Genomic DNA, 17,055 nt, shown 5'->3' with positions numbered 1-17,055 from the left:
AATCATTGATTGGCTGCCTCTGCACACCCCCTGCTGGAGATGGAGCCCACAATCTGGGCATGTGCCTTGACTGGGAATTGAACCCTGACCTCTGGTTCATAGGTCGATGCTCAACCATTGAACCAAGCCGGCTGGGCACAACCGTTGCTTTATCAATGTTCTGTGCACAGAAGAGGTAAGAGAGAGTGACGACCTCCGCATTCGCTACTCCTGCCTCTCGCCCGGCCTGCCCACCGCCCGCCGCCACAACACCACCAAACTCGTCCCTCCTGTGCCAGGCACTGATTGACACCATGCCCTACCAATACCCAGCGCTGACCCCGGAGCAAAAGAAGGAGCTATGTGACATTGCTCACCGCATCATGGCTCCGGGCAAGGGCATCCTGGCTGCAGATGAGACCATTGGGAGCACTGCCAAGCGGCTGCAATCCATTGGCACTGAGAACACCGAGGAGAACCGGTGCTTGTGCCGCCAGCTGCTGCTGACTGCCGATGACCGAGTGAATCCCTGCATTGGGGGTGTCATCCTCTTCCATGAGACACTCTATCAGAAGACAGATGATGGGTGTCCCTTCCCTCAAGTTATCAAATCCAAGGGTGGTGTTGTGAGCATCAAGGTAGACAAGGGCGTGGGTACCCCCTGGCAGGAACAAATGGCGAGACGACTACCCAAGGGCTGGATGGGCTGTCTGAACGCTGTGCCCAGTACAAGAAAGACGGAGCTGACTTTGCCAAGTGGCGCTGTGTGCTGAAGATTGGGGAACACACCCCTCAGCCCTTGCCATCATGGAAAATGCCAACGTTCTGGCCCGTTATGCCAGCATCTGCCAGCAGAATGGCATCGTGCCCATCGGGGAGCCTGAGATCCTTCCCGATGGGGACCGTGACTTGAAGCGCGGTCAGTATGTAACTGAAAAGGTGCTGGCTGCTGTCTACAAGGCTCTGAGTGACCACCACATCTACCTGGAAGGCACCTTGCTGAAGCCCAACATGGTCACCCCAGGCCATGCCTGTGCCCAGAAATTTTCTAACAAGGAGATTGCCATGGCAACTGTCACTGCGCTGTGCCACTCAGTGCCCCCCGCTGTCCCTGGGATCACCTTCCTATCTGGAGGTCAGAGTGAGGAGGAGGCATCCATCAACCTCAATGCAATCAGCAAGCGCCCCCGGCTAAAGCCCTGGGCCTTGACCTTCTCCTACGGCCGAGCCCTGGAGGCCTCTGCTCTGAGGCCTGGGGTGGAAAGAAGGAGAACCCGCAGGCTGCCCAGGAGGAATATGACAAGCAGGTGTGGGGGAGGAGAGCCGGCTCCACACTAAAGGGAATGGCAGGGCCCAGGTCCACAAGGCAAGCGAGACATCCCTGGACTCTCCCGAACCACTGGGAGGAATGGAAGGGGCGGAGTGCCCTCTCCTCTGTGCTGGAGGGATCCCGTGCTGCTGATGTGACCTATGTGTACCCACAGGCTGGTGTGTGGACACGGAACGTGGATTTCGGGATTTCGGAAGAATTAGAGGAGCTGCCCATCAATGGATGCTTCTCTATGCTGGCCCTGCTGCCTTTAGAAAGGTGTTTGACTTTATTATTAGACAAACTTCAAGCACATACAAAAACGGAGGAAATAGTATAATGAGGTCCCGTTAGCAAATTATAACTACATCACCAATCTAGTTTCCTCGGTCCCACTTCCTGCCAATGTTATTTTGAGGTAAATACCAGATTTCTATGTCATTTTGTCCATAAATACTTCAGTATGCATCTAACGGATAAGGACTTTTCTTTGAAAAAACAACCACAATACCATTATCACATTAAAAAATGAATGTCTTTAATATCAGCAAACACAGGGCAGTGTTCAAATGTCCATCAGTCTCATAAATGCTACATGCTTTTTTAGTTTGTTTTAGAATCCAGGTTAGTAAGGTCCACGCAGGCTGTAAATCCTCAACTTCTGTGTTGAATAATGTTTTGAAACAAAATCTAGAACAAAATTGAACTTCTCTATCCCAACTCTGTTTTATGAAATTACAATCGTGAGGAGGATATTTTTTTTTCCTTATAAAAAAGAAGTCCCGAAAGCTATGTTAGTAATTGCAAAGCTATTTCCAAAGGCCCCGGGTTTCTAGCCCCATAACTGGAAGCACTTGGCGGCCTGAGTGCCCAGCAAGGTTGGCAGGGAGTCATTTCCCGCTGGGGGCCTTCTGGATTGCCGCGTTCCTCCGGTAAATGCCGCCCTATCTCCTCTGAGGTCTAAGTCCGTGTTCATGTGCCGAACCAGCCACCAGGGGGCTCCCGAGGAACTCGATGAACTTCAGAGTTTCCCCAAAACCCACCTTTGTGCGTTTTATTCGCTTTTTATTACAGACTGAACTCGCCAGGGTGCGGCTTGTCTCCTCCTTCAGGCCCAATTCTGCCCGCAGAGGAGACCGGGCCTGAGGGAGATGTGGCTTGTTCCCCGAGGCTGGCTGGGAATGTCCAAGGATTTGAGGTTTGCAACCCCTCGGCCCTCAGTGGTCCTCCCTGAATAGCCACTTGATGGCAGAGAACATACACAGGGGGTTAGGGGGAGGGAAGCGATATGAGTTAATAAGCTCCCTGTAGCCTTATGATTTTTATTAAATTTTTTGACTACTGGGGACACAGAGAGTGTTGCTATGAGCATCATTGGACATGTAGGTAGGGGTGGTTCACGTGAAATTACACACTCAGGAGGAAACCTGGGCCTCCAGGTTCTCCATCTGGCCTCACCAGTCTCTCCCTGTCTCTAGGTCTCAGTGCTGGAAACTGAGGGGGTGGGGGCAGAGCGGCTTGCTAGGGACCCCCCTTCTCCGTTGGGAGTTTTTGTTGGAGAAAGATATCAGTTTGCTGGAAGTCGTTTAAAATGACAGAAAGGTATGGCCTCACTATTCTGGAAGGCTAGAAGTCCTAAGCCAGGGGGTCGCAGGTCCATGCTGTCCTGGGGGGCTCCCGGGAGAAGCCTTCCTGGAGTCATCTAGCTTGTTTGGCGGCCATCCTTGGGGTTCTTTGGCTTGTAGATGGCCATCTTCTCCCTGTACCCCATCTTCCCTCTGTGCGTTTCTATCTCTGGGGCCAGATGTCCCTTTTCAGAAGCACACAAGTCATATTGGATTAGGGCCAGCCCCACCCATGGCCTCATTAATGGGATCACTGCTGTAAAGGCCCTATCTCCCAATAAGGCCACATCCTAATATACTAGGGGGATTAGAATTTCACATCTTTTTTCGGGGAGATACAAGCTAACCCATCACAGAGACCACGTTGTAGAAAGATAATGTTTGGAAGACTTGTAACAACATGCCCATGAACTGTGCTCGCTAGTGGGCCACACCATCCTGAGGATCCAAAAAGTTATGAGCCTACAAAGGTATGAGAATAACACAGAAACTACTATGATGAGGAGAACTACAGTGTGATTTTAATAAGGAACGTTAGCATTTTAACAACCAAATTACATCCTATTCACTATATTTGATGTTTTTCTGTGATCACTAATATAGAAAATAAATACAGGATGAGACCATAAATATCCAGAATATTTTTTGCTAAAAAACACATCAAAGGGTAATTATTATGCTACTAAACAGATGATCATAGAACTCTCTTACATACTAAATACTTAGAACTCTTTTATAGATTAAGTACAGGGAACTTCATACTATAAACATCCACAAAATCAGCTTCACGCCCCTTTTCAGAAACTCAGCCATTTGTTACATAAACGAGGCCACCCCTGCTTTTGCCCTTCACCACCAAAAAAGGGCCCTCTGTCTTTGGGGTTTTACTAGGCCGTTCCTGGCCCTTCAGGTATCGGTCCCAGAAGGCACTGCTTCAGTTCCTGACACGGTTTCTCAATGAAGAGCGTCAGGGCCAGCCCAGCGACGAAGGTCAGCAGACAGTGTCCAGAGAAAAGATAGAACTGGAGAGAAAGAGGGGCACAGTGGGCACACTCTTACTACAGGAGTCCTCTTGTGTTTGGATCTTAAAGTGTACCATCCCGGCTGTGTGAAACGCATCTGAGACAAACAGCCCTGAACATTAACAAATAAAATAAATAAAGCAAAGATATTATCCTGTGCAGAAGCCCTCCCTCAAACAAGACAAAGAACAATAGGCTCCCAGCCACAACAACAGGCTCCGCACAAAACGAATAGCGTGGCTTTGTTGCCCGGAGAGAACAGCTGGGATGCTGCAGAGCTGGGCGGGGAGACTCACCATGTTGGTGTCCGTGTAGTGAGTGAGCGTCTCCTGGAGGCCGTTGTAGAGGAGGATGACGATGGGATGCACCAAGTAGCAGGCGTAACTGATGCTGGCCAGGAAGCTCCACATACCACAAGCAAGCAGCTGGTTTACCAGGCCTGCAGGGAACAGGCCTCGAGAGTCATCGCCGCTCCCTCGGGTGCTGCCCCTAAGTCTGCAGACTCCTTCTAAGAAGGTCTTCATTCATTATCATTTTTAAGAGAACGCACCCCCCCAAAAAAACCACCCAACTTCCCATTGTAGGAAGATGAAAATGTAAGAAATGCTAATATTGAGTTTACAGGCAGTTTACTTCCTGCCTGTGGACTTGACCCCTGAGCACAGAACATCCACATGTATAACAAGGGGCGGAGTCCTCTCACTAGCCAGGGCCCGGTTCCGGGTGCAGCCACACGGACTGTGGGGCCTTGGGACCAGGCAGTGGACATGCCAGCCTCAGATTCTTCGTCCATTATTGAGCAGCTTGCATTTGATCAACTTCTAGGTCCCTTTCAGGACAAATATTCCATAACTTGGGTCCCGAAGAATTCTTATTCCTTTAGAATGGGCCCATCTACCATTCAAGATTGAGGGCCACTGCTGCCGGCGACGGGGCACCACTGGAAGGTTTTAACTGAAGGCGTAACATGGGCAACTCAACAGAATCAGACCTTGAACAGAGCAAGACCCGCACGGCCAGCTTTGGCAATGACTGCAGACGATGGAAAAGGTGGTTCGGGCCATCGAGATCCCTTCTCGTCCTGAGCATCTGAATTAAGCTCTTCTTCAAACATTCTTTTCTAGATACACTTTTCCGAAGGTCATCGCATGGACACACATTTTCTGAATGTTTATCTAACTCATCCCCCGCCCCGCCCCCACATTAACCTACTAGTCTTGTCATTTGCTGACACCTCAGCACCCAGTTCCCACTGTGTGCCAAGTAGAGAGAAAGGGAAGGACCATTGGTGCACAGATACTTCTCATCTGAACAAATCCCTTTCTTTCCACTTAGGCCCGCTTTTTGCTTGATTTCCTGCTAGGTGACGCCTGGCTCAGCAGGAGCAGTCTCCAGGGTCATCAAAGGGCTGGGACCTCGGTGGCTGTTCCGTCTCTTCTCCCAGATGAGCACACCGAGGCCCGGGCGGGTGCCCCCAGAACTCGTGTGCCCTGCACTGGGGTTGCTTTCCTCATGACCCTGCCTGCTCTCTTCCAACTTCTAAACCAGCTTCATTGGAGAGGCTGCACATTTCCTCCCAGAACCTGCATTTGTTCATAAGCCGGTGTAAAATCTCAGACAGAACATGTGGGGTTTTCCCAAGGATACAGACGAGTGGAGGTTTCAGATTCATTCACCAGCAAACCAACGCCCCTCTGTGCACACGGTTTTCACATTTGTCACCTTTAAAGGGCCAGTGTGAGCACACGAACATCATACCTCCATAGCCTTCATGACAGGCAAACACGACCCAGCCCACGGCCACCGCCCACAGGCTCCGGTGCACGGCCTGGTAGACAGCAGCGGCCACTGAAGGGGTGGCAGAGGTGTCGTCCACTGCGTACGCCACAGCGACCACGGCGAACAGGCTGGACAGGGAGCAAATCCACCCGAGCAGAGCCTGCACCTACAGGGAGGGAACGATGCCGCTCACAGCCCACTGGGGCACCGCACGTTTCCTTCCCTACACTAACTTCCTCTTTTTGTACGATTACTGTCACGTTAGGTGTCTATTTATAAACCTCAATCAGTACCCACATTTGACTAAATGGAAGGTTCAGATTAGTGGTTGTGAGGGTAAGGGCTGGGGCGGGGCAGGGGAGGGGGGTGGCCGTGGAGAGGCGGCACAAGGCAGGTCTTTGTGGTGACAGAGGAGTCCTGTGCGTTGACGGTGGTGGTTGGTGGTCACACAAACTCACACACGTGCTACAACTGCACAGCCCTGTCACCCATACATAAGTGAGTGCCCAGGACGCCAGGGATCGAAGGCCCGTGGATGTACCCGTGTCGGTTTCTTGGTTGTGACGATGGACTATCGTGGGGGAACTTGGGTCAAGGGGACACAGTGCTGTTTTTGTCACTCGCGACGGCTCTCAGATCATATTTAAAGGAAAATTAACTGAGAAAAGGAGGCTCACCTTGGTTTTGAGAATGTTTGCCTGGTGGTTTTGGTGCATGAAAAGGCTCAGAAAGACGCCCACAAGGAATGGCCCGATTCGGCAATAGGGCTTAGTGTAGTACTCCGAAAAATACAGCGCAGTTGCATTTTCACTGAATAACACAAGGAAATAAGACAAAAGGCTAAGTTTGATCTGGACCTGAAAAGGGGAGTCTCTCAGATGCCCATTGAGTCCGTCAGCCGACCCAAAGTGGAATTTGGGGTACCTTTGTTCATTTCCTAAGTAACGACCCACACAGGGACCTCATGATCCTGCTGTGGGCCACAGCTGCCTTGCTAAGATTCCAAATTGCCGTGGGCCCCTCCTCCCTGGATCCCAAGGAAATATGACAGTGGTCTTCATTTTCAATAGTTGTTTCTGGTGGCTGGTATGTCAGGATGACTCGGAAAACATGGTTCTCAGAAGTGAACCTCTTCTGAAAGAAGTGAATCGCTTCCTGGGAGCTCGTACAGAATTTGATTGCCTGGGCCACACGCCAGTGATTCCATTGGTCTGAGATGGCCCTTTCTGGGAGCATCAGTGGGAATTAAGAGGCCCCAGGGGACTCCCATGTCCCTCATGTGCATTCAGAGCTGAGAACCACTGGGGGGGGGAGGGGGCAGCCACCTCTCAGTCACCTGGCCACACCCACAGAAGACAGTGACGTGATGGAAGGGCATGAAGCTCCCCTAGTTAAAAGGCCTAGGGTGTCTGGCCAGTGTGGCTCAGCAGTTGAGTGTTGACCCAGGAACCAAGAGATCACCGGTTTAATTCCTGGTCAGGGCACATGCCCCAGTTATGGGCTCATTCCCCAGTAGGGGTCATGTAGGAGGCAGCTGATCGATGATGTTTCTGTCTTATAGATGTTTCTATCTTTCTATCCTTCTCCCTTCCGCTCTCTCTAAAAATCAATAAAGGGAAAAAATGTAAAGGCCTACGGGGTAGTCATTCATCCCACTCACAAATTCATATTGAGCACTTATGTTCCAGGGACGGTTCTGGGCTATTTGACATCAGGTGGCCAGCAAACGCTGCTCTGAGAAGGTGACATTTACACAAACACCTGCAGGAAGTGAAGGAGCAAGCCCTGCCAAGATCTAGATTCTAAAGGAAAAGCACTCCAGTGTCAGGGAACAGCGAGTGCAGAGGCCCTGAGGAGGGAGCATGGTTGGTGTGTGGACGTAAGGAGGTCAGTGTGGCTGGTTCAGCATCGGCAGGTAGGGGAGTGAGGGGTGAGGTCAGGCAGGGATTCTGCTTGGAGAGAATGGATGGTGATTGGAGGAACTTGAGTAGATGGCTGACAGGACCTGATTTTCATTTGCATCACTGACTGCTGCACTGAGACTAGATCAGCAGGTAATTGCACCAGTTTATCCTGTGTAATGCACAGGGTGGTCATAAAGACATACTTCATTAGGGAGGCAATATAGCCTTATGTGTAGGGTCCCAGGTTCAGCTCACACCTGTGCCCGGTACTAGCTGTGTGACCTTGAAGAGGTAACCCCAACTTCCTCAAGTTTCAGACTCTCCAACCACAAAACCCCCCAGCAGCAGCTGGCCACTGGAGGAGAAACACAAGACGGCCACGTGGGGGTGCTCCTTTCCTCTGAGAAGCACTTCAGCGGCCAGAGGACCCCTGGGCAAGTTGAATGGTTCAGAAGATTGGAAACAAAAGTGCCATCAACTTTCCCATCCGGGCTGAACACGCCCCGCCCGGTTTTTCCACACGCCGCTGTGCACAGGGCAAACAGCCTGGCATTCGTCCCCCAGTCCTCCCTGGGAGGTCCTGGCGTGCCCAGGCCAGGCAAGGCGCAGAGCCCGGCCGGCTGGGAACGGTTACCTTGCTTCTGACGGAGCTGCCACGGGGAGGTCATGAGCCAGTGTGAGCAAAGCAGTGGCAGTGAAAGACGCCAAGAACAGCGCGGCCCCGAGGAGGACAAGGGCATGTTTACTTCTGCAGAGAAGAGGGGACATTGACAAGAGTGCTCTTCAGTTTCCTTCACCGCAGAATCTGTGGACAGGAAAGACTTGCAACCCTGGCAAAGGCGAGGCCTGCCTTTGAGAGAGGCTGGCATGGGGCAGCTGAGGCTGAGGGGGGTTGAGGGGGGCTTAGGGGGGCGAGAGGTCTATTTGCTTAAAAAATAAAATAATCTAGGGAAACGCTTGTGTCATAAAACCATTAAAAGGAAGATACTAAAGTGTATGTGCAGAATCCTTTCATGCATAAGAAGCTGTGCAGAAAAAGATCGGAAGGATAAACACCAAAATATGGACAGCGAATTCACATCTCCTTGAGGGAGGAATCGGGTCCAGGGCAATTGTGTTCCCCTCTCTTCATCCTAATGTTTTCTCCAATGTCCTTAATTTTTTTTTTTTTTAATCTTCACCCGAGGTTATTTTTTCCATTGATTTTTAGCGAGAGAGAGGAAGGGAGGGGAAGAGACAGAAAGAAATACCAGTTTATCCTGTGTAACAGACAGGGTGGTTATAAGGGAGAATTGTTTGACATGCTTCACTAGGGAGGCAAAATTGCATAGTGTGTAAGGTCCTAGGTTCAGCTCACACCCATGCCACTAGCCATGTGACCTTGAAGGGTTAACCCAAATGTGTCTCTCAAATCAATGTGTGAGAGAGAGACATCAATTGGTTGCCTCCTGCATGTCCCCGACCAGGGCCGGGAGCCCTCTACCCAGGCACATGCCCTTGACCGGAATCAAACCCGGGACCCTTCAGTCTGCAGGCTGACCCTCTATCCATTGAGCCAAACCGGCTAGGGCCCAATGCCCTTAAATTTAACAAAAGAGAAGAATACATCTTTTAAAATGTGGCATGGATAATGCACACACCATCAGTTTCTCCGTGAATGACTGAAGCCCTAGTTTAGAGTTTTTCTAAAACTAACAAAAGTTCAGGTGATAAATCACCCACGTGGAGAAGCGGGCACATGGATGGATTGCTTGGGGCGCTGTAAATTCCTTCACTCTTTCCGGAGAGCCATCTCCTGGTATGTCACAAAATTGTTCCTACCTTTTGACATAGTAATACCACTTGCATATATGTCCCCAAGGAAATAACTAAGAGAAAGAGTAGTGTGCTCCAAGGAACTCGTTGTCATCCATAGTCATGAAGAATCGGAAACGATCTGGATGCCCTAACCTTCAAACTGGCATTTCATCCTAACACTGACAAGTATGCAGGTCATGCCAACATGTGGAAATGTTTATATGAAGAGTTACATGGAAAACGCTAAGCACGAGATGTGGCACACACTTTGACCATAGCTCTGCACAAACACGGACTGCTGTGTGTAGGACCAAGATTGGGGGAGAAGGTAAACAGTGCAGGATTTCATGTTGCAAACTCATCTGAGAAGTTCTTATCCCAAATTTTAAAAGCTGCTCTCCCCAGACCTGGAGCACTCTCCTGGAATTTTGTGGGAAAGGGCACAGAGGGAGGAAACATGTCCCAGTGACTCACTTTCCATGGACGAAGACGATGACCGGCGTTGTGAGGTGGAAATGGAAGTCATTGGCCAGGTACCACGTCCAGCCGTTGCACTGGAAAGAGAGCAAAGGTTACTTCTCTCTGCCGTTTACCAGGTCTGCCTCCCACAGGAGAGGAGTTCAGTAGGCAGGTGGGGATTTCCACGGAAGAGAGAGGAATAGTGAGTTACAGGAATCTCACATACCTCATCTCATCTCATCTTTGTAATAAGCCTGTATGGTAGGTTCCAGTGTACAAAATGGAAATGGAGTTTTCTCTATTGTTTACAAAAGAAAACAATAATATCGAATCTCTTAGGACAGCTGTGGGAACGAAACTGTATCGTGTTACACAGATGCAAGGAATAATTACTGTTATGGTGCGGTTGGGGTCAGGCTCGCTGCTGTTCTCCCTTCTGTGCCTCGCCCCCTTCCCTCCCCCACTCTAAGAGGAGAGAATGTGTCCTTTTAGAACGGAGGCCTGGCTCCAGACGAGTTATGTGGGAAACACAGGGTTCCCACGCACGACTGACATGAGATCGTCTGGCCAAAGCCACATCTTTCATCACTTACCTGTCTGTGTGAAATGAGGCCGCTACCTTCTTCAATGTCAGGACATTCCTGGGGGCATCCTCTCCAGCGCTTCAGCAATTAAGGGCACCTTGGTCTCCCTCCCACCCGCTCTGTCCAAGGGAGACCAGATTCACCCAACAGAAGCGACAGCTTTCCTGTCCCGCCTGGAGACAAGTTCCCTGGTGGGGAATTTGCAAGGCCCTCACACCTCTGCTTCCAAGACCTAGGGCGGGTTTCACCTCTGCGAGGCGACTGGCTGATGTCTTTGTCACTGATTCCCACACATGGCCCAAGCCAGTCTGCAGCTAGGAAAACAGCCCAGGCTCTCTGTCCTCCATGGGGCCTGGCACAGACCTGGGCCCACCTGAAGGCGTCGAAGCTGCTGGGCACTTGTGTATCGAGGGCAGCTTCTAATTGGAAAGTGTTTATGTGCGTGATTAGCCCCACGCTACGGATTCTTTCTTCAACTGCACTTCCAAGGCACACGCCACATCAGTGGCACGATTTCATCACAGCCGCCTCACTTGCATTTGCTCCCAGGTCATCGTGGGCAAATTAGGGCTTTAAGGAAGCCAAAAGCAACGCATACAAATGTTGCTCGGTCAGACCTGGCTTGAAATGGAATGGAATGCATGATGGTGAGGGCGCGGTGCAATGTTCCACCCGTTACAGGCTCTCCATGTGGAGGTGAAGAAACTGTCCTTTCCCCCCAGGGCAGCGTGGGCTGGACAGGAACCGGGATGGGGCAGGGTCACCTGCGTTGCGGACATGCACCTAGATGGCTGGTCCCTCGGCGCCCACGACCCTGCTTCCTCCCCCTGCTTCTCCCAGCGACTGCCCTGCCAAGGCTGGTGCAGTCACCACCCTCCATCACAGGAGACTGGCCTCCCTGCCCACAGCCCACCTCCCTACAGCATCACCAGTACTCACTCCCAAGAATAGGCCAGGAAAAAGGGGACCAGACTCCTCAAGGTGGCCCTCGGGAAGACACTGCCTTTGTGCCCATCCGCCCTTTGCAGCCAACACTCGGGACTCACCGCCTTCCGGACCAACAGGAAGTCATTGAGCAGCAGCAAGTTCGTCCACCACGCTTGCCGGCAGTTGTCCAGGTGGAGCTTAGGCACCTCCCAGACAGGTCCCCAGGGAACCAGGGAGAACAATCCAACCAACAAGCACACGGAATACAGGTGAAGAGGCTGCAACCTGGTGGCAAAGAGCCAGGCGAGAGAAAGTGACTCCACAGTGCTCCCGTTCAGGAAAGGCGGGACTCATAGGCAGGGGGGTAAGAGCCTCTGAAACAGTTCATACTGGGTGGGCCTCCACCTCCCACCCACACCTCAAACACCCGTGGATTCAAAATCGTTTCTTGAGCACCTATTATGTGCTGGCACTGGTGCTGCTGATGCAAAACACTGTCCTTCACTGAGCAAGTTGTACAGGTCAGCCACCGAGCTAGGAACTTTGTAGATACTCCTAAACCTCAGAACTCCTATCGGGTAACTGTTACATCTGTTTCACAGATGAAGTGGTAGCTCAGAGAAGTTCACCTGGCGTCAGCCCCTCTGCATGAAAGACCTTCCTCCACCCCTCTTCTCCTCGCTCCCTTCCTGGATTTATTTCTTCCGTCCTCCCCTCATACCCTTCCTCCTTCCAAGCGGATCTGAAGCAGCCACACAGGTGATGGATATGGCACCCAGTGTCTAGACCAGCATGTTCAATAGAAATAGAATTCCAGCCACATCTGCCCCCGAAGTTCTAGTAGCCTCATTTTTAAAAGTCAAAAGAAACAGGAACAATTCATTTTAATAATATACTTTATTTAGCCCAATAAATCCACATTCTTCTCATTTGAACAGGTAACCAATATAGGAAATTATTGGGTTACTTCACATCCTCTTTTCTTTTGCCAAGTCTTTAGATTCCGGTGTGTGTTTTACACGGGCAGCGTGTCTCAAGGGGCCAGGTGTCTGGTGGCCCCTACAGGACACGCAGTCTAGAGTTCCCACGGAAGGCTGTGCAGAGGGGCACGCGCAGTTCTGGGTGGGCTGCGGTCAGAGACGTCCTTTTAAAAAACGCATTGAAAAGTTCCGGGTAAGGCAAGGAGGGCAGAGCACATGGCCTTGCAGCACCTCCATCGCCTCGGTGGGCGTCAGGGCTGGGTGGGTGTGACAGATGGGAAGGGCAGAGCTGCTGGAGGTGCACCTGTGGGCCTCCTGTCCTCCCCACGGTGATAAAATCCCTCATAGGGAGTGTCCGGGAGGGTGGTGGGCAGGCGGGGAGCAGGGCTGGAATTGCTGATCAAAGTCAGAGAGAAAGAGCACCGGCCTGTGCCAAGGGGCATCACCCAGGGCAGCTCAGATGGCAGCCACAAAGCCCTCCCTGGGTGCTGGGCCCTGCCAGGGTCAGCCATCAGACCGCTGCCCAGCAACTGCTCCCACGGGCCTCCCTTCCCTCCACCTGTCTCCTCCCTTCCCCCGGGAGAGTAAGTTAGCCCCCTGCTCCCCTCAGAGGCAGAGCTCGGGTCAGATGTCCACAGGAGGGAGGGTGGGACCAACTGTGTCCCTGCCCATTACACAGCCCTCCCTGGGTGCTGGGGCAAACGCCGCCTCTGGGCCGTGGCTGGAGAGGCGAGGCTTCAGGGGAAAGAAGCATGCGCTCTGGTTTGTCTACATTTGTCTCACTGAGAAAATCGCATCCCTCCTCTCTTTCCTCTTCTACGGAAAACACAGGTGATGATTCCTTCAACGCTTTGAAGGAGGAGGAGGATTTCTGCCTCCTCAGATTTTTCTGAGAATTAAATAAGATCAGTAAGAAAATAGCTTGAAACGTTGAAAGCGTCGTATAAATGTACACGGGCTTTGTTTTTTCCAAACTTCCAGAGGATTGCAAGTCAGAGTAGGTTTTCAAAGCCTAAACTGCAATACTAGCCCTGGGTGTGGCGGGCTGAGGAGCAGGGGTTCTCAGACCTGGTGGGTGGGAAGGTGAACTGGAAAACGCCCACCAAGATGTTAGCTGCACCAAACCAGCAATTGCACTAGTAGGAATTCATCTGCAAACATCCTATATAATAAAAGGCCAGCGACCATAAGTGTAATGACCGGAATGACTGCTCGACCAGTTGCCATGAGGTCCATTGACCACCTCTCAGCCCCTTCCCCCACCCCACCCCCCTTCCCCTACCCCCCCGACCCCTACAGGCTCCAATTGCAGCATGGCGAACAGGGAAGCATGGGCTAACAGAGGTGAGTGGCTATGGGGAGGGACTGGCAAGCGAGTGAACTGCAGACCTCTTGGTCCCTCGCCCCAGCCCTCAGGGAAGTGGAGCCATGCTGCAATCAGAGAACAACAGCAAACGGGGGTTTCGGGGAGCAGGGAGATAGCAGCAGCAGCAGAGAGGGACTGGGGACTGGCCAGCGGGCAGAAGATGGCCCTGATCGCAGGCTAGCCCTAGGGACCCTACTCGCACACGATTTTGTGTGCTGGGCCTCTAGTGTTCATATAATTGCACACATATGCACATGCATTGTATCATTGTTTGAAATAGCAAAAAACTTGGAAATGACCTCCAGTGATGGGGACAGGTCATGTGCATGATGTTCTACCCACACAGTGCCATCCCAGGCCACCTTTAAAATCAGTGAGGCGGGTCCTTGCATGCAAATAGAGGTGTGTGCCAATGTTAATCATGAAGTGGAAAGAGCTACATGGGAAAGAGTGTATAAAATATAGTATATAGTTTAATCCTATTCATTAAAAAAACACAGTGCATATAAATATATGGAAAGTCTCTGCAAGAATTCACAAGAAACTGTTAACAAAGGTGTCCTGTGGGAAGTGAGACTGGAGGGAGGCCCCGTAATTTTAGTGTGTAACCATCTGTTATAGTTAGACATTTTTATCACAACCTATTTTTTAAAAACCCAATTTTTTTTTAATGTGGCTTCTCTTTGGAATAATCACAGTTTTAAGGGCCTGGAGCACCCACTCTCCTTGTTTCCATGAGATAAGCTCTGTGCTGACTTACCCCTGGAAATTGGGGTTTTGCAGTTTCTTATAACTTGCAGTAGCTCCCGGCTGGTCCCCTGTCTCCTGCCCCTGCCCAGTGACAATCTATTCTCTGCCCTGCAGCCAGAGTGATGCTTGTGAAAGGTGCATCTGACCAGCCACTGCCTCCTGGAGTCCTCCAAAGCCTTTCCGTCTCAGGATAAAATGGAAAGTCCTGCAGGTGGCCACAGACGCTGCAGGACCTGGGCCCACCTCTCTGACCTCATTCCCTCTGTTCTCCTCTCCAGCACCTCCGGCTCTTTGAGGTTCTTCAAACACACCAAGCATGTTCCCTCCTCGGGGCCTTTGCACCTGAACCCCTGAACGGACCCTTCTTCCCTACAGCATTTTCTTTGCTTAGAACATTCCTTTACTTCCTTCAAGGTTCTTGACAAATGTCACCTTCCCCGGCCACCCTTACAGAGGAAGACCCTCTTACTTCCTTCTCCAAACTATCATCACCCACTGTTATAAATGTTTGCATATTGCAGCTGAATGTTGTGTACTGTTTTGTTTATTGTCTTCTCCATCACTCACATGTAAGCCCCATGGCACCGCATGGTTTATTAACTGCTAAATGCTCAGAGCTTAGCACAGCGCTTAGCACATAGGGGATCCTTAATAAACAGAGAGAGGGTGTGAACAAATGATCTTACTTCCTCTCCTCTTGGAGGGAGGGAGGCAAGCAGTAAACCACTGAGCCGTACCAGAGAGCTGGCCAGCGTGAATGAGAACAGCAAAGAGCACGGCTGCTTTCTCACTGGGTTTACCTGGAAGAGGATGAGTTCAAACTATGGGTTGGTGATGGGCCCCTCCCTTTTACAACAGTGCTGTCCCAGGTTGGGCTCACTCTCTTCCTGGGCCAACCTGGCACTCTTCCAGACCTCCCGACCTCAAGAATGCCACCATCTGCCATGTCGCTCCGGCCAGAAAATGTGTCCTTGACTTGCCTTCTCTGCATTCCCTCTGCCCATCACCACTCTGACTCCTGCTCTCCTGCTAGTGCAGTAATTTACTCACTGGGGTCCTTGCCTCCATCATGCCCCGTAATGCCTCACCACCCCTCGCCTCCCACCTTCAGCTCTCCCTGCCCCTCACCATGACTTTCTCTGCCTCCTGGATCCCCAGCTCCAGGGTCTTTCCTCTGAAGCAAGTTTACCAGGCGGAACACACCATGCCATTGACTCGCCCACTGCAAACCCTAACCTCCCATCTTATCACTGAGCCCCTGGCCTGCATCCAGCCCCTCTCCTCCGCAAGACCTCAGGGCAAGACAGGCTACTTGACCCAGTGCCACACACCCAAGTGATACTGACAGAAGCAGCGTTCTGTCCTCCCCAGGGTGAAGGCCAGACTTAATAGAGCTTGGAAGAAACCAGACATCTGGAGTGGAAAAGAATGACTAAAGGTCTACTCCTTAGCTTGTACTCATTCTTAGCCTATCTACAGGCAAAGTGAAAAGGTATAAATAACAGTAACAACAGTAACAGTGATAACTTGCTTTTCTAAGTTCTTTACATACATTATCTCATTTACTCCTCACGAGAGGCCAGCAGAGTGATGCCGTTACTCCCCCCACTTTGGAGATGAGAAAAATCAAGCACAGAGAGGTTGGAACACTTGCTCAAAGCCACACATCTGGCAAGTGACAGAGCCAGAATACAAGCCTGGCAAGCAAACTAGAGAATCAGATCTTACCCACTCGAGTTTATTAGCCCAGAAGACTGTTTCAACACTCCCCTTCCTATTTCATGAGAGGGTAGTGTGACAAGAAGGGCATGGGTCATGAGTAATGAGAGCGGGGCTCTCGTTCAGCACCTAAGTGATTTAGAAAATATATAAAGGAAGGGATTGGGGTCCATGAGTTGAAGGTCCTTTTCCTCCTAAATGTAGACAGTCTCATTACACACCGGCCACTCCATCACACTGCTTTCGTATTTCGTCCCAATAGTGTCATCCTTCTGCTCCAACCAACTACGCATTCACGAGGATCACCAGCTGGCTTCCTTCTCAGCGGAACGACTATTGTCCCAAGGATCAACCAGCCCTTCTCCTGGTTGTATCTTATTTTATCTTTATCATTACCATTAGCACTCTTACTCACAGGATCCAATTACTACTAATTTACAGGAGCCATCCAAATGCTCCTGTTGAATGTAGAGTCTATGAAAATCTGATGGTACGTTGATTGAAATCTGATGCCCATCAGCTAAGGAATAAGGATGTTTTTGCTGGTTTCATATACCTCAAATTTTATTAGGACCAATGCCATGAAAACTGGAATCTTCCACTGGCAAAAGCCATTAAACCAGCAAAAAACAACTGTATTTAAGGAAGAAAATGATTTCTCTCCATTTATTTTTCTTTAAACATTCTTTCTTTTTTTTTTTTTTTTTTTTTTTTCATGGCCAATCCATTTTTGTAATCATTTGAGTTGCTTCCATACATAGGTTCTCTAAGTATGAGTTCTATAGCCCTTTCTCACATGCATCCTTCCCTTTTTCCCACGGGTCCTAGATGGAGAACAACTTCCCCACATATTCT

At 50.6% G+C, this 17,055-nt stretch overlaps 1 protein-coding gene and 1 pseudogene across 1 annotated transcript in view; one reads left to right on the top strand and one right to left on the bottom strand.

The window, feature by feature from the left end:
* Nucleotides 1-220: 220 nt before the first annotated feature.
* Nucleotides 221-2,434, top strand: LOC132240198 (fructose-bisphosphate aldolase A-like; annotated as a pseudogene).
* Nucleotides 2,435-2,868: 434 nt separating this feature from the next.
* LOC132240197 (O-acyltransferase like protein-like) overlaps nt 2,869-17,055 on the bottom strand; it is a 49,178-nt gene continuing 34,991 nt past the window's right edge. The window contains exons 9-15 of the mRNA XM_059707516.1: nt 11,505-11,670; nt 9,890-9,969; nt 8,253-8,366; nt 6,392-6,524; nt 5,694-5,880; nt 4,232-4,374; nt 2,869-3,935 (exon numbers count right to left, since the gene is read on the bottom strand). Of these exons, the coding sequence (XP_059563499.1) occupies nt 3,801-3,935; nt 4,232-4,374; nt 5,694-5,880; nt 6,392-6,524; nt 8,253-8,366; nt 9,890-9,969; nt 11,505-11,670 (958 nt within the window). The 3' untranslated portion in view covers nt 2,869-3,800. The remainder of the gene's footprint in view (nt 3,936-4,231; nt 4,375-5,693; nt 5,881-6,391; nt 6,525-8,252; nt 8,367-9,889; nt 9,970-11,504; nt 11,671-17,055) is intronic.

The sequence above is a fragment of the Myotis daubentonii genome, chromosome 8, assembly GCF_963259705.1.
Source record: "Myotis daubentonii chromosome 8, mMyoDau2.1, whole genome shotgun sequence".
Taxonomy (NCBI): domain Eukaryota; kingdom Metazoa; phylum Chordata; class Mammalia; order Chiroptera; family Vespertilionidae; genus Myotis; species Myotis daubentonii.
This window is presented reverse-complemented; position numbering and strand designations above follow the sequence as displayed.